Source organism: Giraffa tippelskirchi, chromosome 1, assembly GCF_054371585.1.
Source record: "Giraffa tippelskirchi isolate mGirTip1 chromosome 1, T2T-mGirTip1v1.2.pri, whole genome shotgun sequence".
NCBI lineage: Eukaryota > Metazoa > Chordata > Mammalia > Artiodactyla > Giraffidae > Giraffa > Giraffa tippelskirchi.
The window spans coordinates 80,948,849-80,971,271 of NC_137275.1; the positions used below are offsets into that span (position 1 = coordinate 80,948,849).

Consider the following 22,423-nt stretch of genomic DNA (forward strand, 5'->3'; position numbering starts at 1 on the left):
CAGGACTGGGGCAATGGGATGACCCAGAGGGATGGGATAGGGAGGGAGGTGGGAGGGGGGTCCAGGAAGGGGAATACATGTAAACCCATGGCTGATTCATGTCAATGTATGGCAAAAACTACTACAATATTGTAAAGTAATTAGCCCCCAAATAAAATAAATAAATTTATTTATTAAAAAAAAAAAAAAGAAGCATAAGATCTTAGTGGAAGAATAGAGTTAAAGGGACCAAGACTTGGGTAAACCTTATAAATCTTGCCCTCGCTCTGCAATGAATGAGTTGGAGTCCAGAAGTGAAAGTGGCTCAGTCATGTTCGACTCTGTGACCTCATGGAGGCAGCCCATGGAATTCTCCAGGCCAGATTACTGGAGTAGGTAGCCTTTCCCTTCTCCAGGGGATCTTCCCAACCTAGGGATCGAACTCAGGTCTCCTGCATTGCAGGAGGATTCTTTACCATCTGAGCCACCAGGAAAGCCCAGGAATGCTGGAGTGGGTAGCCTGTCCCTTCTCCAGTGGATCTTCCCAACCCAGGGATCGAACTCAGGCCTCCCGCATTGCAGGCTGATTCTTTACCAACTGAGCTATCACTGTTTATAAATCCATTTGACCCCAAATGAAAACAGGCAAAACTTCCAGGCTCAGGATGCACAGCTACCTAAGGAGTATCATTTGGTCCCTTTAAGCTTTAAACTAAGCGTATCCCTTTCTTACTTACTAGTAAATGTTCACGGGCACACTGAAAATCTCCCAAGGCAGTTTATCCTCGATGATCTCTCAAGATGTTCCAGACTTCTTTGCTTTTGAAATACTGGGCATATTCAAGGAGGCATGAACCTGTAGAACTATCCAGTGTTGTAACAGAGGTTTTATTATCACTACTTTGACCTCATATGGCATTTACTTTTTCAAATGCTTCGCTTTTTCATGAATTAGCCTTATGTTGAGAGGCATTCAGTACTGATAACTGATAATGTTTATAGGCAACTGTTCTGTCAATTACTTTTCCTGACTTATAACACAGGGGCAGAATTTTTGAAAAGTCACATCAGTTGTCTTTTTTATTGAAGTTTGGTTGATTTACATACAGTGTTACATTAGTTTTATATATACAGTGTAATTATTTAGTATTTTTACAGATTGTACTGCATTTAAAATTATGATAAAATAATGCCCATATTTCCTAATGCTATACAAATATATCCTTGTAGCTTATTTATTTTGTACATGGTAGTTTGAACCTCTTAATCCCCTGCCTCTATCTTGCTTTTCCTTCCTTTTGAATTGTCTTTTAAAATTCATTATCATTACTGTAATCAAATGATTCATCCTGTATTCATATATACATCTCACTGCTTTCAATTTTGTATAACATTATTTCACGTTTTGTTTTTCTCATGATTCTGCATCTCATTATCACTTTCAACACTCTAGGGATGATGGGTAATAATCTATATAAAACATTTGAAACCTATACTTATATATGGAAGCAAGCAGCAGAATGCTGAGATAAGCCCATAGTAAAGTCAGATGCCTTTGGTGACATTCAGCAGCCATCTCTTAGTGGTGGGTGGTTGATCGGCTTTGATTCCAGAGTGCAGTTGTGTTTATATTTGTGCTTGCTCGAGAGTTAAAAGTTCTCAAGTAATTTTTAAGCTTCTGTAATTGCACTACTGGTTTCGTCAGTGGCCCTTACTAGCTAGCAATTTCAGTAAGAAGTTTATAAATTATTTTTGTCTTGTTGTCAATAATATGCACTTGAGATGGCTCTCTTGCCCCCTTGCTTGTCCTCCAACTAAATATTTCAGTTTGTATCCGAATTTATAACTTATAGGACACCAACTTCTTTCTCTAGGGCCTCTCTCCCTCTCCATCCCCTTTTTTAAATTTATTTTTTATTGAAGTAATGTTGGTTTATAACATTTCATGTTTCATGTGTACATTTTATTTCTGCTTCTATATATATACTCCAGCATCTCTCCATCAAAAATCTTGTTTCCATCCTCTGTTTTTAGCTTCCTCCTCTTCACAGATAAGGGAGTACATTTTTAAAGCTTGAATTTACTCTTCCTGATGTTTCTTTACATTTACCAGGACATTGTAAAAGTAACATGCCAACAGCTTTACCAGCCTTTTCTTTTTTGATTCTTATAAGTTGCCTCAAATTACATTTCTGTATACTCAGGTTTTGACTTCAGGGGACCTCCTAGATAAGGAGAAATTAGTCTTTTCAGATTTAACATATGGTATCAAACTTTCTTAGTTTTGCTATGATTTCCTAATATCAGAAGCTTAAAATAACTTTATTCTTAATTCCTGAATTTTACTTTTGATGAGAAATGCAAGTTACACACAGAGTGTAAATGTATAGGAAAGGGATAAAAGAAATGTAGAGGAAAGGGATAAAAGAAAAATCACATGGTTATTGTTTGCTTATATTGTTTAAGGTAAATTTCTAAGGGATGGTTCTTTCATTTATTGCATTCAGTGTTTATGTGCTTTGGATTTTCATAGTGATTTCAGTACATTAGTTAAAAAGCCCCAAAGAATTCAGAGCATGGGCTGTTCAAAGGCAGTCTTTCTTCTACAGCAGTATTCATGCCTTTGACCTTGGTCTAACAAAGAGATTTATCATTGGCCATTCCTTGCCGTTGATTAGCATGTCTGAATTTTGCCTTGCTTGTTCTTATAAACAGGCATTTTGTATCACTTGAGGCTTATAAACCAAGTAAACAATTCTAAGGGTTTTGATGATAACTGAAGTGCTAGTGTATGGCAGAATGCTGTCGCCACTAACACAGAATAGACCAACACACAAATCATGCTCAGAACTTTCTTCCTCTGACCATTTAGGTCTATGTAGTCACATCTGTGTTGGACGCTGACCATAGATATACATCTTTCGCTCATGAGAAAGATGGAGATGTAGTTCAGTAGTTTATTTCTTAGCACATGCAGTGGAGGTTTATGACTTATATTGGGAGTCTGTTTGCATTCATCACCCAAACTTGTGAAGTAATGTGTGTTTAAAAATTGTTCTGTATATAATAGTCCTTGTTTTTCATTTTTAATCCCTGAAGGGACTTTGGAAAAGCTACAAGAATGAAGCAAGAAGTCCTTGATGCTACACATGATACTATATCTGTTTGTTTTGTGACCTTGTACAAGTTTGTTAGACTCTCATAACCTTAATTTACCTATTTGTAAAGTAGAAATATTACTTGTCATTATTGATGAGAGGATTAAATGAGATTCTAAGTGAAAGTTCTTTTCAGTGTAGAAAACTAGACAGAAATTAAAAGTATTGTTTCTTTGGCTTTCATAATCATGTTAAAAGCCCTTCTTTCTGTTGTCCATCCTTACCCCACACTTAAATTAAGACTGGACTTGTTACCACAAAGCCTGATGTTTTCATATGCCATCCTGAAAGCAGAGGGTAGGTACTGCATGGCACAGTCTTAGTCACCTCACTTGGGCTGTGCTGTCCCCAACTCCTACTTCTCCTTAGTGTGTAAGTCCCCTGTATGCCTTAGGAAGAGATAAATTCACTTCACTATCTCAGAGCAGGTAGAATCAGAATAAACACTCACCTGCGTGGGTTCAAACCCCTGTTGTGCCTCTCACTAGCTGTACGGCCTTTGAGAAATTACTCAAGATCTCTGAACCTCAGTTTCTTCATCTAGAAAGTAAGCATATTACTACCTTCCCCTTGGAGTGGATTTCTGAAGGTGATAGCTGTGAAGGGCCAGAATGAGTGTTTAGTATGGAGTATACATGCTATTAATTTATATGTTATATGGAAATGTTGGATCCTTTCTCATGAGTTTCTAGACAGAGGATATATGACTAAATAGTTTATGATAATTAAATCAACTTAAAAGGAAGTTTCGGGATTCTTTAATCAGATAATAACCTGTTATATGATCTTTGACTTTCTTCTTGTTTGTAATGAAACAAATGACTGTTGTTGTTGTTGTTTAGTCGCTCAGTTGTGTCTGACTCTTGCAATGCCGTGGACTGTAGCCCACCAGGCTCCTCTGTCCATGGAATTTCCCAGGCAAGAATACTAGAGTGGGTTGCCATTTCCTTCTCCAGGGGGTCTTTCTGACTCAAGGATTGGAACCCAAGTCTCCTACATTGGCAGGTGAATTCTTTACCACTGATCCACCAGGGAAGCCCAAAACAAGTGATAAACATCTTCATTTCCTTTTACCCTGGACCTTCTCTCTCTCTCACGCGCACACAACACACACTTACTTTGCCTGTTTGATCTTTAGCACAGATGGATATTGTTTCACGATGATAGAAGAAGATGACTCTGGGATGCCTGTGGTCACTTCTGGATGTCTAGGACTAGAAGGCTCAGATTTTCAGTGTCGGGTAAGGAAGATACCTTGATTCCACTTTGTAACCTTTTATTGGCAAGATTGCAAACAGCCAAGTTTCAAGCAAGATAAAATTTGTTTTGACTAGCTTGTTTTCAGTAATTTGAACAATAATTAGAAAATTTGCATTGGGTCAGTTCTCCCTTCATTTTGAAATCAAGTAGTCATTTTATTTTTGCTGTTAACTTTTGGCTTAGGGACTCAGTAGATCATCTTGCTCAAATTCCGATTTGGTTAATTGCATAAAGCCAAGCCTTCTTCCTGAGTTTATACTATGCATACTGGTTATTACAAATATAATAGTAATTTTATGAAAGTGCAAAAGTTACAGTAAGAATATACATGATGATTTGAAAGAAATTACCTAATACAGCATTTCACCATGTCTGAATAAAATTATTAGAATTTTAAGTCAGTTCTCTAAAGAGTGTTAATTTGCTAGTTTTAGATGATATGGCTTTGAAATTTGGGGTAAACGTATTAATAGCTGTCAGGTTTCAATTTCAGGACACTCCCATTCCTCATCAGAGAAGATCCATTGAATGCTGCACAGAACGGAATGAATGTAATAAAGATCTACATCCCACACTTCCTCCGCTGAAAAACAGAGGTAAGGAGAGGAAGGCTCACAGGCTGGAAAAGCTTTAGGCATAAAGAAGATAAACACTTGAATTATTCTTTTTACCAAATGTATCTGCCTGTACCATTTTCTCACTCTTGGGCCAGAGGGCTGAGATAAGATGACAATGAAACTGACATTCAGAGATGAATACCGGGAGTTATTGGAAAATAGTCACATGTGACTTCACTCTTAAGATTTACTTCTTTACCCTGTTCTTACTTCCCTCAGAAAACTAATGACTAGAGCCTGGAGTGGGTTCCAAGAGAATAGAGGAGGGAGAAAGTGTTTTATGTTTACCCCTAAATGTTATTCAGAAGTTGTGCTTCATTCAAAAACTGCTATTTGGCTACATTTGTTTTAAAAATAAGGACCTTATAAAGCTGCAGTCCCCAGCCTTTATGACACCAGGGACTGGTTTTTTGGAAGATAATTTTTTTTAAGACTGCGTGGGGAGGTGGTTTCAGGATAATTCAAGTGGATTACATTTATTGTGCACTTTATTTCTATTATTATTACATCAGCTCCACCTTAGATCATCAGACATTAGATCCCAGAGGCTGGGAACCCTTTTATAAAGAGTTAATTCAGATTATTTGCTTCATGGCATTTCCTTTTATTTATGCTAGAGTAACTACCTTTTAGTCAATTCATATATATTGGTAAAATGGAGAAAATATCTAGAAAGTTTAGTTCTAAGACTTATACATTTAGTGTTGCTAATTAAAAAAACACACACACTGCATCCCCAATGACTCTTGGTTTAAAAAAAGCTACCATGTTTCCTTTTTTCTTGGTCTCATCACAAAATAAATGATTTGTAATTGTCATAGAGTCCTAAGTCTTAAAAAAGTAGCTTAAGATGATTTATCATCATTGATCTTTATTTCTTAAGAGAATATCTTCCCAACAAAATACAATGACCTTATTGGGTTCTGATGATATTTTATAACATTTTTTCCTATAGCCTAGCTCTGTAAGATTGATTCATAATAATTCACATCAAAAAGTCACAGGCAGTTTTTTTTTTTTTTTTATTTTGCCAGTCAGCATGCTAGGTATTAGGGATACAGAAATGAATGAAGAAAATTCTTGCTTTCAAGACTAGCACACTAGATTGTGAGAGACAAACATGGAAATAATTATACTCAGAAAAATCTCAGTAGACACAAAAGAGTGGCTCATTTTGGAGTAGGAGGATGTCAAAAGACCTGCATAGATGTGATACTTGAGCAGATTTTAAGTTTGCAAGTAGGTAAGGCAGAAATAAACAATTTAAAAATGAAAATGGCTAACATAAGCCAAGGATTATGCTAGTAACTATGACATTAATTAAACCATTTGAGCTTCACAACAATCCTATAGGGTATTTAGGATTATTAGTCCCCATTTAAATATGAGGCTCTTGCAGCACAGAGAGGTTCATTAACTTTCCGAAGGTTGCACAGCCTGTGAATAGCAATGACTTTAAACAGAGGCAATCTAATGTGTGTAATATTTGAGAAAGATTTGCAAAATGCAGTCATGTGAAACAGCATAGCTGGTTGGGAAAATTCTCCTAATTCAGTTGTTTGATGCCTCACTGTTCCAAGTGGACCTGTGGATCGGCAGCACCAGCATCACTTGAAACTCATTAGAAATGCAGAGGCTCAGGCCTCACTCCAGACTACTAAACCTGCATTTTTAATGAGATTTCCCAAGTGATTTATATGCACATTAAAGTTTGGGCAACACGTTCAGTAGAAAAAGACCTATGTGTGGATATGGCTAGCACCACTGTGTCTCAATGTGTGTATTTGACAACACCTTGTTCAAAGAGAAGTCCACTGATTTCAAACTGCTATAAAATTCTAAATGTTTATTTTGTTATGTGGTTATTCCCTTATGAATCAGTTGCAAAAAGTAGGCGATCTATAGACAGCATTTTGAATAGCACTGATACAGGGGCTGATGTGTTGGGCTTGGGGCCGGGAGGTGGGTAAAGAGTGCATGAAATGAAGATAGATGTGCTAGAATCACTTCCCTCAAGGAGAAAATCCCTAACAGAAGGGATTAGGAAAACTGATTTAAATGCTGAAAGGGCTGCAGTTTGCATACTGTCCTATAGGTGGAACCAGATTCCAGTTAGGACCTGGAGGACAGGCGAGGATTCCCTGAGGAGGTTGAGTGTTCTAGTGCAAAGGTTTTGGAAAGAAGAGCAGTAGTACTGGGAAGGCAAGTCCTTTGTTCAGTAAAGTGGATGCTGATGTGGCTGCTGGATTATGTGAGAATTGTACAAGGTGATAGATTGGAAGGTGCGGAGTTTAGTGGCTTTAACGATTACTGTTTTGAACTCCGAAGATCCTAGGTAGTGCCTAGGTGAGGTCTGTGTAGATTCCACCTCACCATTTTTGGTGCAGTCATTTTGGGGTCCAGTAAAATTCATTGAAGACTGTGGTCTGAGAGCACTGGTCACGTTTACATAAATATATCATAGAGCTGCTGGGTTTTGGGGGTTTTTTTGCCTCTACCATATATACACGGGCAGCATTTTTACAGGAAGTGTACTATGTATGTTTACTGAATATCAGTAATGCCTTGGTCAGAAATATTTGCATTGCAGCCTTATGTATATGTGTCTACATATAGCTGTATTGGAGACATGTGTATGTATGTTTTGTTACAAAACACAAAGAACAGCGGTGTTAAAGAGACATGGAACCATCTTATTTTGGTATGTTTAATTTTAGCTGCTGTTTTAATACTTAGGACCAACCCTAACTTTTGTGGAGCTGGGGCAATAGTATAAAGGGAAGATCGCATACCATTTACCTAATTATTTAAAACTCATAATCCAATATAGCAGACTGGTAAATAAAATACCTTCTATTAACTGAATTTAACAAGTATATTTTTATAATGGTGAAGAGCACCAACTTTGCATTTAGAATGCTTGAACTACTTAGACTTATTCACTGCAGTGTGGGAGGGGGGGTGATGGGGAGCCCTGCCCTGGGAAGAGCCTCTCACGCATGCAGCTGGACATCTGTTTGTGTCTGTGGTAGTGATACTGTTGGTTCGGAATGCTTGAAGCACTTACCCGGGTCCACACCACTCTGGCAGCCCCCACAGACATTTCTTCAACTGGAGCCAGTGTTGTGACTAGACTGGCCCATGTGGTCCTTATTATATAAAATTCACCTCAGCAACCACTGTCAGAGAAATCTGAGAGAAAAGATGTACTATTTACAGAAACTAGAGGCTACACAGCACACCCGAGGGCCACACAGCAGGGTCACAGGCATTTGGGGGGGACCCGGGCTTCTGCTTTTATTGGGGTCAAAAGTAGGGTGCCTAGGATTTCATAGGTTCACTCTTTATTGGCAAATTGATTAATTAATTTAAATAACTGAGTTATAATTGACATATAACATTATATTAGTTTCAGGTGTAGAACATAATGACTCGATATTTGTATGTATTGCAAAATCATTACCACAATAAGTCTGGCTAACATTTGTCACCCTACACGGTTACAAAAATATTGGCAAATTTAAAACATAAGAGTGGGGATGAGGTATGGGGAAGAAAAAGTGGAGTTATTAAGGTAGTCGGTTATCCAGGGAACTTTGTGGGCAGGATCACCTGCTTTCTTCCTAGTTGTTTTACTAGTAGTTGCATCATGCAGCTGGTAATATGTTTATTCGAGATAGATGTTTTGAAATGGCTGCCTCAGTAATCAGAAGCTTAATGTTGGGCAAACACCTGGCCCTCTGGTTTATGCTCTGCCCACATGTCTTGCCTCACCCAACCTCTGCCACCTCTTTGTCAAAGGTCAGGGTAAGTATACCAGTTCTTCAGTCCACCTTCAAGGAGACAGGGGTCTGTACAGTCCCCAGACACAGGCCTGGGGCCATTTAGGTAGAATTTCAGACTTTGGGGCAATGGCCAGTGTTTTACATGGAGAGTGGGATGGGACAAATTCTGGATGGACACTTCACTGGGGTTTTGCAAACCCACTGCTCATTGGGAAGAGATACAGTTGAAGGGAGCCAGGGCTCAGAGCCCAGGCCAGTTTTGTGGGTGAGGGCAGTGGAAATTATCATCATAACCATGATAATCACATTTGCTAATATGAATGGAGTGCTTACTTACCATGGCCCTTTTCTAAGTTGTTGTTGTTGTTGAGTCACCCAGTCATGTCTGACTCTTTGCAGCCCAATGGACTACAGCAAGCCAGGCCTCCCTTACCATTTCCTAAAGTTCACCCAAGTTCATGTCCATTGCATCCGTGATACGATCTAACCATCTTACCCTCTGATGCCCTCTTTTCCTTCTGTACTCAGTTTTTTCCAGCATCAGGGACTTTTCCAACGAGTAGACTGTTCACATCAGATGACCAAAATACTGGAGTTTCAGCTTCAGCGTCAGTCCTTCCAAAGAGTATTCAGGGTTGATTTCCCTTAAGATTGACTGGTTTGATCTCCTTGCTGTCCAAGAACTTTTCTAATTACTTTACATATACTAACTAATTTAATCCTCATAACAGCTCAGTGGAGAAGGCACTATTATCATCATCCCCATTTCAGACATGCAGCTGAGGAACAGTGAGGTCAAGTACCATGTGAAGGTTACACAGCTAGAGTGAGTGAGTACTGGAGATGGGAAATGAGACTTGGACCACATCACTCTGAATCTTCTATAAAAAAGAAAAGGAAAACAAAACCCTGAATAACATTGTCGAAAAAAAAAAGCTTTTATGTATCTAAGAGTTGGAAGGCTCTAAGTAAGTAGTGGTTGGTTAGCCATATCACGAAATAATCAATAAACAATATGATTACTTCAAAGCCTTTTGTTTGTTATGTTTGCTTTGCACAATTAGCAATTTCTTTATTCTAGAATGGGCTTCCCTTGTGGTTCAGCTGGTAAAGAATTTGCCTGCAATGCGGGAGACCTGGGTTCGATCCCTGGGTAGGGAAGGCCCCCTGGAAAAGGGAACAGCTAGCCACTCCAGTATTCTGGCCTGGAGAATGCCATGGACTGTATAGTCCATGGGGTCTCAAAGAGTCAGACGTGACTGACCGACTTTCACTCACTTCCTTATTCTAGAATATAGTGTTAGAGGGTTGCTCCCTCTGTGTGGACTCTCTCTTCATTCCTCCTTTCTCCTCTTCCCTATAATTTATCATTTATTGAATCCCATGTAAGTACTGGGGTTTCCCGGTGCCTCAGCAGTAAAAAATCTACTTGTAATACAGAAGATGCATGCTGGAGACATGGGTTTGATCCCTGGATGGGGAAGATCCCCTGGGAAAGGAAATGGCAACCCACTTTAGTATTCTTGCCTAGAGATTCCATGAATAGAGGAGCCTGGCAGGCTACAGTCCGTGGGGTCACAAAGAGTCGGATATGACTGAAGCAGCTTAGCATGCAGGCATGCATGCATCCCTACACTTAGTACTTCTCAGATCTATAATAAAACCTCACCTAAGCCTCTTTAATTATAAATACCTACAAGTAAGTTTGCTGATTAAAAAATAAGCAAGAAAACATTTTCTATCTATCCAGTTTTTTCACCTTCCCCCCCACCCCAACTTGGATGCGTTTGCTTAGCAGGATATTAGAGATACAAAATCACATCCAATAAATATTTATCAATGTATATTTAGAACCTTGAAATTTTATTTGTTATCTTCTATTTCAAAAAAGATGATGAAGCGTGGCCAGAAAGCAGCAGAAATTCTTTTATGAATATTAGTTTTCCTTTTCCTTTGCTTATTTTATTTCAGCACCAGCAACGCAGAATACCCTGGGATGATATTCTTTCTCCTGAAGGAAGAATTATAAAAAGTAATTAGATCAAATGCAGCACCTTCATCATAAATGATGAAGTTTGATTCGGGAAGCCCAGTAATCCTGCAGTTGGTGCTAAGAGGAGGGAGAGATGTCTGTTTTGATGGAGGGGCTTGTAGGGAGAAGTCGTGGTACCCTGGTGTCTAGCTTCCTGCCTGCAGAATTAGTGATGAAGGGGCACCAGAAGAATAATGTATACCTACACTCTCAACATCACATGGTTTGACCAAGATATTATGAGTAAAATATTCTCTTGAAATGATGTATAAGCAGAATTTGGTGAGGTTTTTTTTCCCTCCCAAGTTACTTATTACTTATTTTTGTTTAAATTTTTTTTCAAATGAGCGCTTAAAGGAGTGGAAGACTGGTACTAAAATGAACAGAAGCTTTCCTTTATTAAATGGGATCCTCTAATTTAGGTTTTACAAAGCCCAAGTTCATATAATTTTTTGGAATTGGTATGGGTTTTTGTGTGTTTAAATATGGGAATTATGTATACTGCATGTATACTTCATAGAAAATGTGTCAGAAGCACCTTTTTGTTTGTTTGTTTCAAAATAGGGTAACTTCCAATGTAGGTTAAGTAACATTATAATACAGGATTTCCTAAGCTCAACTTTAACTTCTGATTTCTTATCCAACTAAAAAAAAAAATATTTTGAGCAGTTTACAGATTTGTTTTAAAATGCTGTTACTTAGCTTTGGTATTATCAATTATAAATTAAACTCAATAGAGTGACAGGTATTTAAACAGTGAAACAACTCCGTTATCCTCCACAACACACATAGGTTGAATATATGATAGAATGCAAAGTTGAGTTGCATTCTCCTTCTGACACATGTATTATACTTGCGGTAGTATAAACCAGTATGTGAACCTGAGCTGAATTCCTTGACAAGGAGTAGCCTCAACATTTCTTGAAATGTGCAGCTTTTAACTTCTGGAAATTCTGGTTAACTTTGTATTAGGGGCATATAGAAGGAATTTAGAAATCATTAGTCTTTTCTAATCTGAATATAAAAATTCTTTCTTAACTTCCTTTGTTGCTAGGAAATAAAATTCTAAACTTTTTCTGCAGGGAAGAATATTATGTCTTTGTTCTTATAGTGAATTTATTTCTAGATGTTACCATAAGATGACCTACCAATATATGAGGAAAGTAGATTACTTTACAGTATTATCTGTTGACTAAAATCCTCTGACAAGAATATACTTTTCAGACACTTTTTGCTCTAATAATAAAATGATGTCTCCAATTTATCTGTGATTATAACATTGAGAACACACATAAAGATGTCTTCCAAGATGTGTTTCCAAGATTCTTTCTAGCTATTTAGTTTTTTATTTCCTATTGCAATTATGAGCCATATTCTAGCCTTATAAAAGCAGTCCTGGCATTTTAAGTAGCTGCAAACCAGTTAATTATCAGAGAGGTGACAAGTAGTGACAATACTGTTTTGTTAGGAAACCACTCGTGACTCTTCCCTGACTCTCAGAGTGAACCATACTTCCTTGGAGAGTTCTCTGATCTCCTCCCCTGAGCAGCTGGAGTGACAGCCCAGTAGAAACCTGCTGCCCTGGAGAGAATCAGGGGCACTGTTCTTTTTCTGATAAGTATCTGGTAGTGTTCGCCTTCTGAGACTCAACAGTGACCTGAACGTTTTACATTGTTAATGCTCTGAGCACATGTAATGGCAGATGAAAACGTGACTGGCATAACCAACAGAAACCAAAGGTTTATCGATAAGGCAATAAATTTGTGACAGAAGACCAGGAGGCAGTTGTTGAGGCTCTAGGGGCTAGGGTTACTGGGACAAGGAAAAGGAAAGTGGGAAGGTAACGCTAGCCTTTTTCAAAAAAGTGCTTGATGATAAGGAAAAAGCCCTTAGATTCTTTCTGGTCTCATGGCTCTCATCAATCAGAAATCTATTAAGATGAGTAATAAATATACTGTTCTTATGGCTCAGAGTAGTCTGCATTTACATGGAAAAGTGAAAGTCGCTGAGGCTTTCTATATTTGTATACTGATAATATGTTGTGATTATGTAGTTAGTTCTTCTAGTTCTGATAGAATATCCAGGGATCTCTGTGATTTTCTGCAAAATCAGGCCTTTTGCTTTCTTGTCCTTAAAACTGGAAATAGATTTTAAGTTGTTTCTAGTGCCATTATTTGCTCCATGGCGTTTGTACACCTGCATTGTCAATTGCTCTCTCACTGGAATGGGAACTCTCTAAAGGGTGTGTTGGAGTCCTTTATCCTTACTGATTTTCTATAAGACTGAAATTATTTCAAAGTAATTAAGATGTATGTTCACATTGGTAAAAAAAAACAAACTTATAATCTTTTTCAAAGATATTTTGACAATGTGTATGACAAAATATATATCCTTCAACCTAATAACAGTACTTTTTAGAATCTGGATTAGGAAAATAATCATTGACATGTGCAATGATGTATGTGTAAGAATGTTCATCACAGAATTGTATGTATCACAGCAAAGATGTATTATAACAAAATCTTCCCAATCTCCTAAATATGCATCATCAGAAGACTGACTTTCTAATTAGGATGTGTCTGTATGTATACCATGTAGTCTTTAAAACTCATGTTGCAGAAAAGAATTTATTGTTTTAGAAAATGTCTACAGTATTATAAATGAAAACAATCTAGTTACAAGGCAATTATGATTTCCCCCCAGTTTTTTTAATGTGGTGAAATACACAGAAAGTTTTCCATCTTAATCACTTAGGTATACAGTTCATTGATATTAAGTATGTTCATAATGTTGTGCAACCATTTATATGGTTCTGTTTATCTTGTAGAACCGAAACTCTTACCCATTAAGCTTTAGTTTCCCCCAGCTCTCTTCCCTCCTTACCCTTGACAGCCACTATTCTTCTTTTTGTCTTTATGATTTTGACTTCTCTAAGTATCTCATATAAGTAGAGTGTTCGTCTTTTTGTGACTGGCTTATTTCACTCAGCCTAATGTCCTCGAGGTTCATTCATGTAGCATCTGTCAGGAACGCCTTCCTTTTTAAGGCTGAACTACATCTTATGTAATATACCACATTTTGCTTATCCATTTGTGTGTCATTGGACACGGTTTTCTTCCATGTTTTAGCTGTTGACAATAATACAGCTGTGGGTTTATAAAGCTTTTTTGTGAACTATTTTGCTCATGAAATTTTTTTGTTGAAATGAGACTGGAAAGACATACAGTAAAATGTTAGCAGTAAGTTTTCTCGGAGAAGGCAATGGCAACCCACTCCAGTCCTCTTGCCTGGAAAATCCCATGGATGGAGGAGCCTGGTAGGCTGCAGTCCATGGGGTCACTGGGAGTCGGACACGACTGAGCAACTTCACTTTCACTTTTCACTTTCATGCATTGGAGAAGGAAATGGCAACCCACTCCAGTGTTTTTGCCTGCAGAATCCCAGGAACGGGGGAGCCTGGTGGGCTGCCGTCTATGGAGTCGCACAGAGTCGGGCACTACTGAAGCGACTCATAGCAGCAGCAGCAGCAGTAAGTTTTCTAAGTAGTGAGGTGATGGCAATTTTATTTATTTCAGTTAATTCTTGCTATTCAGTTTCTCTTCAGGGAGTGTATAATGCTTTTGAATGAAAAAAGAAAGTTACATTGAGTGGGATGAGGTCCCCAGCCAAAATGTTCAGGTAGCCGTACAATGAAAAGTGCACAGCATGGTTAGGAAACATCTTGTTTGTAGGTAACCAAAGTCATAAATTACAATACATGATACCTTTTAAAATTAAGTAGCAGTAATTATTCTCCCAAGGATGTATGGTGCCCTTAATCGAAATGGTGCTAATTCTATTACTATGTAAGTGCACCTGGCTTTCAGTCAGTTTTCTCAGAATATGTTCCAGAGACTACTGCATATAAAATCACCTGAGATGGTTTTTTAAAAAAAAAATACTTTGAATAAAAATCTCTGGTGTTGAAATCGGTAAATCAGCGTTTGTATAAAACTCTCCCGGTCATTCTTATTTTTAGGAATTTTGAAAAATCATGCTATAAGTAAATCTTATTTCTGAAGAACTGGAGTTAAAACAGCATGAATACTTTTTAATAATTTGTTCTTTAAAAAGATCAAACCATAATTCTCTGAGTAGACATATCCATTCTTTTAAAAACTGATGCCATTTATGGAAAAATTAGTTATGTATTCTTGAAGGGCATCTTTGTTTAAAGTATTCCACATCTGTGTATTCTATTTATTTGGCAATATTTGAGGAATTGTGTTCCTTTGTATCCATCATAGGATTGCTTTGCTTTTTATGTACAATGAATATAGATTCATTTTTCTATCCAAATTTATGATGTAGAGTGCCCCAGAAACCACATGAGAAAAGCCTGGATACCCATCAACTGGATCTGAAATAAAGATGAACTGCCTGCTTATATTTTAAGGGTATTGGTCCATTTACATTTGTTTATTTCTGTGCTTTCATCCTGTGTCAAACCTATTCCTTCCAAAGAGGAAGAAATGCATACTCTTGAAGTGAGTGCCTAGATGAACAGTAATTCATGTTACTCAAGCTTATTTACTCAAATTTTGAGAGTATATATTTATTTCTTATCAATAAGCAGATCAAAAGAACCTCACATCTTAAACATGGAGGTTAGCAAGCACTTTGAGGAAAGACTTGCTTCCTGATTTTTAAGTAAAATTAATCTTGTATTATGCCTCTCTTTGCTTCTATTTAATTTCAGATTTTGTTGACGGACCTATACACCACAAAGCTTTACTTATATCTGTGACTGTGTGTAGTTTGCTCTTGGTCCTCATCATTTTATTCTGTTACTTCAGGTAAGTTTCCAACATATGGATGTAGAATTTTGAGTTTATAAAATCATCCTCATACTGTTCTACCAGTTGATGTTTTTCATCACATCTTTCCTTGACCTAATTAGATATTAGATTGCACTGACAATATCAGTTACTATTGATAATCATTTGTCCTAATAAAGTTATTAATAGATAGCTATCTTGTTTCTGCTTCAAATATCAAAACTACCCAGAAAAATTTCATCTCTAGGAAACTTATGGTAGCTAGGAAATTCAGCAATTAATTGCTACTAAACTTTGATTCAAACCAAGAAATGACCATGTTGACTTAGAATCACTTTAGTAATTCCTTATTTTGTAAGCTAACAGTATTCCCTTAGTATTGAACGATTATAAAAAATAACTTGTAGATTAATTATTAAGATAGACTATGTTCAGTTAGTAGATGTAGGTTCGATCCATGGGTCAGGAATATCCCCTGGATAAAGAAATGGCAACCCATACCAATATTCTTGCCTGGAGAATCCCATGGACAGAGGAGACTGGCAGGCTACAGTCCATGAGGTCGCAAAGAGTCGGACATGACTTAGCAAGTAAACAACAACATTACAAATTATTTTCAGTTACCTAAGAACTCATTTTCTAGTTTGTGAAATATCAGGGACCTTTAAGTTCTTATCATTGCCCTTTTGTAATACTTATTTAGGTTACTATTCTACAAATAAGAGTTGACTCAAATATCATCAATTCTAACTGAAGAAATGATTATTGACAAAAGCTTTTGAAGTTTCAGTTTATCTATACTATTGCTTTATACATTGCCTTTTATGAGAAAGTTACAATGTTACTTTTGTAAACCAAAAATCTGCATCTTTAGCTAGTTAGGGACCTTGTAAGAAAAGATTTTAGGGAATGGATATTGGAACTATCCTGGAGAAGGAGATGGCAACCCACTCCAATATGTTTGCGTAGGGAATCCCTTAAACAGAAAAGCCTGGTGGGCTATAGTCCATGGAGTGGCAAAGAGTCAAACACGACTGAGTGACTAGTACTACTACTATTGGGACTATATAAAAATGTTAATGGAATGTAGACCACTTGGATATATGCAATCGAAAGAAACGGAGAAGGAAAATTAAAGATGGTTGTGACTGAGTGAAAATATGAAGTTTAGTTTAAAAAATAGGTTAGAAGACTAATTATGACTTTATGTTTTGGAAATCATAACTAAGGATAATATATACTGAGCACCTAATCTTGTATTTACGTGCAAAGATGAAACCTGCCGTGGTTCTGCATGTTCTGTCCCTGTCATTGCAATCCAGTGTCTAACGTATTCTTCCTTTGTGCACCTTCAGGTATAAAAGACAAGAAGCCAGACCTCGGTACAGCATTGGGTTAGAACAGGATGAAACTTACATTCCTCCTGGAGAATCCCTGAGAGACTTAATTGAGCAGTCGCAGAGCTCAGGGAGCGGATCAGGCCTCCCTCTGCTGGTATGAGAGGAACATACCTTGAATGTAAAGGAAATGTCAGTAACGGCTGGGTGTCATTTTACTGAAACAGATAGCGCAGTGGACAAAGGAAAGCGCTCTGCAGTCAGACATCAGATCTCAGATGCAGGATTTCCAGATAACATTTTGACATATTGGGGGTGAGGTCATTGTTCTTTAATGTAAGTGTATGGTTACAATCCAGACCTCTGCGTTCTGATAAAGAGCAGATTAGAAAACATTCGACATGGGACCATCTTCCCTCTGTTTTCAGGAAGGATAACGTTACAGCACTTTGGCCTGGCTTTTGAAGGCAAAAGTATTATAGCCAACTGGGATCTGAGTACTTATAAAAGGGAAGAAGGCTGCGTCTCAGCTGGAGGGTTTATGTTTCAGGGTGAAGCCCTGGCTTTTCCATTCAGGAGAGTTTTAATTTTCTGATGGTCAGGGCTGCCAACTTGGAAGAAAATATATAGTGAATCCAAGGCACTTGCTTTAATGAGAAAAGCATTTGGTTACTTTATGGACCATGCAAAAAGATTGTTGGGACTTGAAATGGAAATAACAATGAGAAATATTTTCCTTTATAAACTTTATAAATTCTGAGATTGATTTTCCTAATCTTTATTGTCTGGTTCTGACTTCGGATGTCTTGTTTACTTGATTCTTTTGGTGACCTTTTATTTAGTACTAAAAGTAACTTAAAAATCTCAAGCCAGTAATTTATTTTATAACTCTTTTCCTTAGCATTCAAAAAGCTGTATACATTTCATGTATATAACTTGAAGAGTTTGGAAATAAGTAGGTGGCTCAGTTGGTAAAGAATCTGCCTTCAATTCAGGGGACCTGGTTTTGATCCCTGGGTTGGGAAGATACGCTGGGGAAGAAAATGACAACCCACTCAAGTATTCTTGCCTGGGAAATCTCATGGACAGAGGAGCCTGGCGGGCTACAGTTCATGGGGTCACAAAGAGTTGGACACCACTTAGTAACTAAACCACCATACACCCCTGAAGCTATCACCACAGTCTAGGCCATAAACATATCCATCACCTCCAAAAGTTACCTCCTGCCCCATTCATTATTATTATTTTATGATAAGAGCCCAGTGTAAGATCTATTCTCTTTGCAAATTTTTAAAGACTATAATACACATGTATTAGATAGAGGTGTTAGCTAATGCTACTGTGATAATCATATCTCATTGTTTAAATATATCAAATCAACATGCTGTATACCTTAAACTTACAAAATGTTATATGCTAAGTGTATCTAAGTAAAAATAAAGTGAGTGTCAACTTTTTGCTTCAAACTAGGAAAAAAGAATGCAATATACCATTATTAACTGTAGGCACTGTGTTGTGTGGTACATCTCTGGGACTTATTCATCTTGCATAACTGAAACTCTGTTCAGTTCAGTCACTCAGTCGTGTCTGATTCTTTGCATCCCCCGGGACTGCAGCATGCCAGGCCTCCCTGTCTATCACCAACTCCCATAGTTTACTCAAACTCATGTCCATTGAGTCTGATACCATCCAACCATCTCATCCACTGTTGTCCCCTTCTCCTCCCACCTTCAATCTTTCCCAGCATCAGGGTCTTTTCAAATGAGTCAGCTCTTCGCATCAGGTGGCCAAACTCTGTACTCTTCAACTAGTACCTCCCCTGGAGGTAATACACCAGACGGAAAACCACTTGTGAAGTAGTCATTATGACCAAACTGATGCTACTTAGCATATAAATCTTTTTTTAATGTAAAGTTCTTATCAAATTGCTTGACTTTTCATTCTTAGAATTTAACTGATATATAGCAAATACCATTCTTATATTTAAAAATGTTTTATTACACTTCTTTTTTCAAGTACAGATATTAAAATTCCCTTTGATATTAATCAATCAAATACTTACACTCTTAGAATTGGAAACTACCTGTCTTCCTCCTCTTGGCCCATCTTTCTCATTCCTGTGGAGTTCTCTCTCAAATCTTTGACTTTGCTGCTCTCTCACTTTCCTGCATAACACACTCTAATATCCAGTCATGACTATGGGTCTTCTTTCTTAGCTTGATAAACATAGCATCCCTCTCCTCCCACCTCTTCCCCACTGGATTCTTGAGCTCTCGCATCAGCCTTGAGTAATTGTTTTGAAAATACAACATGTTTTTAAAATCCATGTCTTTGCAAATATAATGTCTTTCTGGAGAGTTCCTCAGATTATGGCTCAAGTCCTGCCCCATGTTTTATCTCTGTGACAGATTAGTCTAGACTGAGCCAGTCTGTTTAACTTATATCATAACAGAAGTTTGCATAACCAATGCAGCAACCAATATAGCTGTTTAAAATAACATTGAAATTGGTATTAATGTACCTATGTCTTTAGATAGACTCTCATCTCTTTTGAGATGGAAACTACATTTTGTCCCTTAGCATCCTGGGTTGATTAAAGAGGCTGCTCAATTTGTTTTTTTAAAAAAGAAAACTTTCAACTCCCAACTTTTGGTATCTGTGAAAATACTGTCTTATGTCTGTAATCTGGGTACCAAACAACAGTGTTTGGCTATTAACCATATATGATTAAGAGCAGCCAGATTGCCAGAGGTCCAGCCCTGGCCAGACTCGGGCCTTTAAAGGATGATCTCACTTAATCCTCGTAGCACTGTGAGGTGGTGTAGAGATGTATCCTGTATCACACATCAGGGGCACAAGCCCACTGGGGTCAATCAGCTGTTCCATGGAGAAGCCAAGAGTCAAACCCGGGTGATCTACCTCTAGAATCCGAGCTCCCAAAGCTTGTGAACCAAATATTAAGTAAAATTAAGACCTGCATTTGATAACAACAGGATGGGAAGAAAGATCCTATCACTCACTTGAGCAAAGGGAAAGCCTCGGTATTACAGATTTAAGATCCTGCTTTAAGATTTGTTTTTTAAGATAAACAATATAGAAATGTTCAGTAGTCTCTCTTCATATTATATGAGTGAATATCTCACCTAATCCCACTTTGTCATTTATTTCATTAACATAAAGGGAAAGTTCGTATCTTGTGTATAAACACATACTTGGAACTAATTGACTAAGTGACTAAGTGACTTTGTATATAAATCCTCTAAGGGAGGACTATCATAGAATGATTGTAAGAATTTTCCCTGCCATATATACATTATATATATGTGTGTGTGTGTGTGTGTATACACACACACATACATATACATATAAATATGCCTGGCATATTGAATACCTGCATACTATGTATCCAATCAATAATAACATTATTTATTTATACCCTATTTATCTGGCCTTGTAAAGGAACAAAAGGTGAAGTAAATTGTCTAACTGAACACTAAACCTCTCAGTTGAGGAATCTTTTGTGAAAAATCTGTCCAGTATGCAACATTGCTGCTGCTGCTAAGTCGCTTCAGTCGTGTCCGACTCTGTGCGACCCCATAGACGGCAGCCCACCAGGCTCCCCCGTCCCTGGGATTCTCCAGGCCAGAACATTAACATGGTCTTATTAAGCAGATAATGTTAAACAGTGTATTTGTGTGTAGAGGTGTGTATTTTGTTAATTCAGGGACATATAGGGAGCACCGAGCATTACTTACAACTCCATGGTTTCTAGGGTCCACGTGGGCTTAATTTACCATTGGACACTTATCAGATAACTGATCACTAGATAAAAAGACATTTTTAATAGTGATAACCCTTATAATCCTTACACAGTGAATTGTCCCCACTTTACATGAAATAATTCTTCTCTGATTTGAATCACAATTATAATGATTGTATTGAGTTTATATAATCTTTCAAAATTGATATCTAAAGATGTCATATAGAAGGAAAATTTGGGTACAGAAAGACCTGAAACATTAACTAAGTCAAGTAAAAATGCAAATAAATGACATAGTTAAAACATTTTTCAAAATATATTTTTGGGTCCATAGATGTTACAATAAATCTCAAAACAGAAGTATATTTTAAATTTCTGAATATAGTTTAGTGAGACTTTTTATTTTGAGATAAGTTGCTCCTGTTCTTGTGAGCGTTGCCAATTTCGTCTGTACTCTTATCAAATTCATTATATATGTCATCATTAGAAAAAAAGTGGATTTAAAACTGTTTATATTAGGAAATGTTCTGTGGATAATGCTTTGTAACAACTGTAAATGAATAATACTTCTTTAATCAGTGTAGGAAGTCTCCTCTCAGGTCACTAGTTTAACTACTTATGGATCTGGCTCTCAGCTACTCAGTGCTCTTGATGCTTCTGCTCCCTTATTTGGGAACGGAAATGGACTGACTGTCTCCTACAGGGCCTTTTCAACTCCTAAAGGAAGGAAGGCTGGTCTACATGTACACTTGATGCCTCATTTCCTTCAGGCTGAGTGGCTTAACGACATGTCAGCAATGCTTTTATTCTTTAATTCTTCTTTTAGAGGAAAAGAAAAAGACTTTATCTTGTCCCCAAAAGCTTTCAGTCTGATATTAGTGCTGTTAATGATTCTGGTAATGGATAGCATTACGTCTTGAATTGATGAAATCATTCATTAGACAAAAACAGAACCCATCCCAGTTGGTAGACATGCATGGTAGTCAGAATGCTAGCCCCCACAATATCCATGTCTTCAGCCCTAGAATCTGTTATTTTACAAGGCAAAGGAGAATTAAAGTTGCTCATCAGCTGGGCTTCCCTGGTGGCTCAATTGCTGAAGTTGCTCATCAGCCGACCTTGAGATGAGATTATTCTAGATTATCTAGGTGAGCTCAGTATAGTTGTTGTTGTTCAGTCACTAAGTTGCATCTAACTCTTTGTGACCCCATGGACTACAGCACAGCAGGCTTCCCTGTCCTCCCCTATCTCCCAGACTTTGCTCAGGTTAATTACAGTAGCTCATATATACAGTTAGCTCAGTATAGTTACATGACCCTTAAAAGTATAAATACAGAAAGAAACACTTTGAATTTACTTGATGCAAAGCCTGTCACTGGGAAGAGTACATCCCAACTTTCTAAGCTGATCCTATGGGAGTTCTATGTTTGATTCTTTATGTCTCCCAAATTATGTAAATAGTCACCAACAATTAGCCCCTTTAGTCATGGCATTTTTTAAAAATTTAAGCACAGATTGAATGAAGATCATGTGTAAAGAGACATTTAACCTCTATGCCACTTGAACCCTCTTGTTTTCCTTCTGCCTGTTGTACTGTACTCCGTAATTCTTCAGAGCTCTCTCATAGCTTTGCTTTTTCCTCAGCTCTAATGGGCTGTTCTCCCTTTCCATTTTACAT

The 22,423-nt window shown here is 37.5% G+C and overlaps 1 protein-coding gene across 17 annotated transcripts in view; it reads left to right on the plus strand.

The window, feature by feature from the left end:
* BMPR1B (bone morphogenetic protein receptor type 1B) overlaps window positions 1-22,423 on the plus strand; it is a 420,588-nt gene that overhangs the window by 377,590 nt on the left and 20,575 nt on the right. For 11 of the 17 annotated variants that reach the window (XM_081595579.1, XM_081595635.1, XM_081595584.1 and 8 more), the window contains 4 exons: window positions 4,276-4,378; window positions 4,891-4,993; window positions 15,570-15,666; window positions 17,004-17,142. In XM_081595579.1, coding sequence (XP_081451705.1) covers window positions 4,276-4,378; window positions 4,891-4,993; window positions 15,570-15,666; window positions 17,004-17,142 — 442 coding nt within the window. Of the gene's footprint in view, window positions 1-4,275; window positions 4,379-4,890; window positions 4,994-15,181; window positions 15,268-15,569; window positions 15,667-17,003; window positions 17,301-22,423 lie in introns of all 17 variants that reach the window. The other 6 variants (XM_081595667.1, XM_081595657.1, XM_081595650.1 and 3 more) reach the window with 3 other exon arrangements.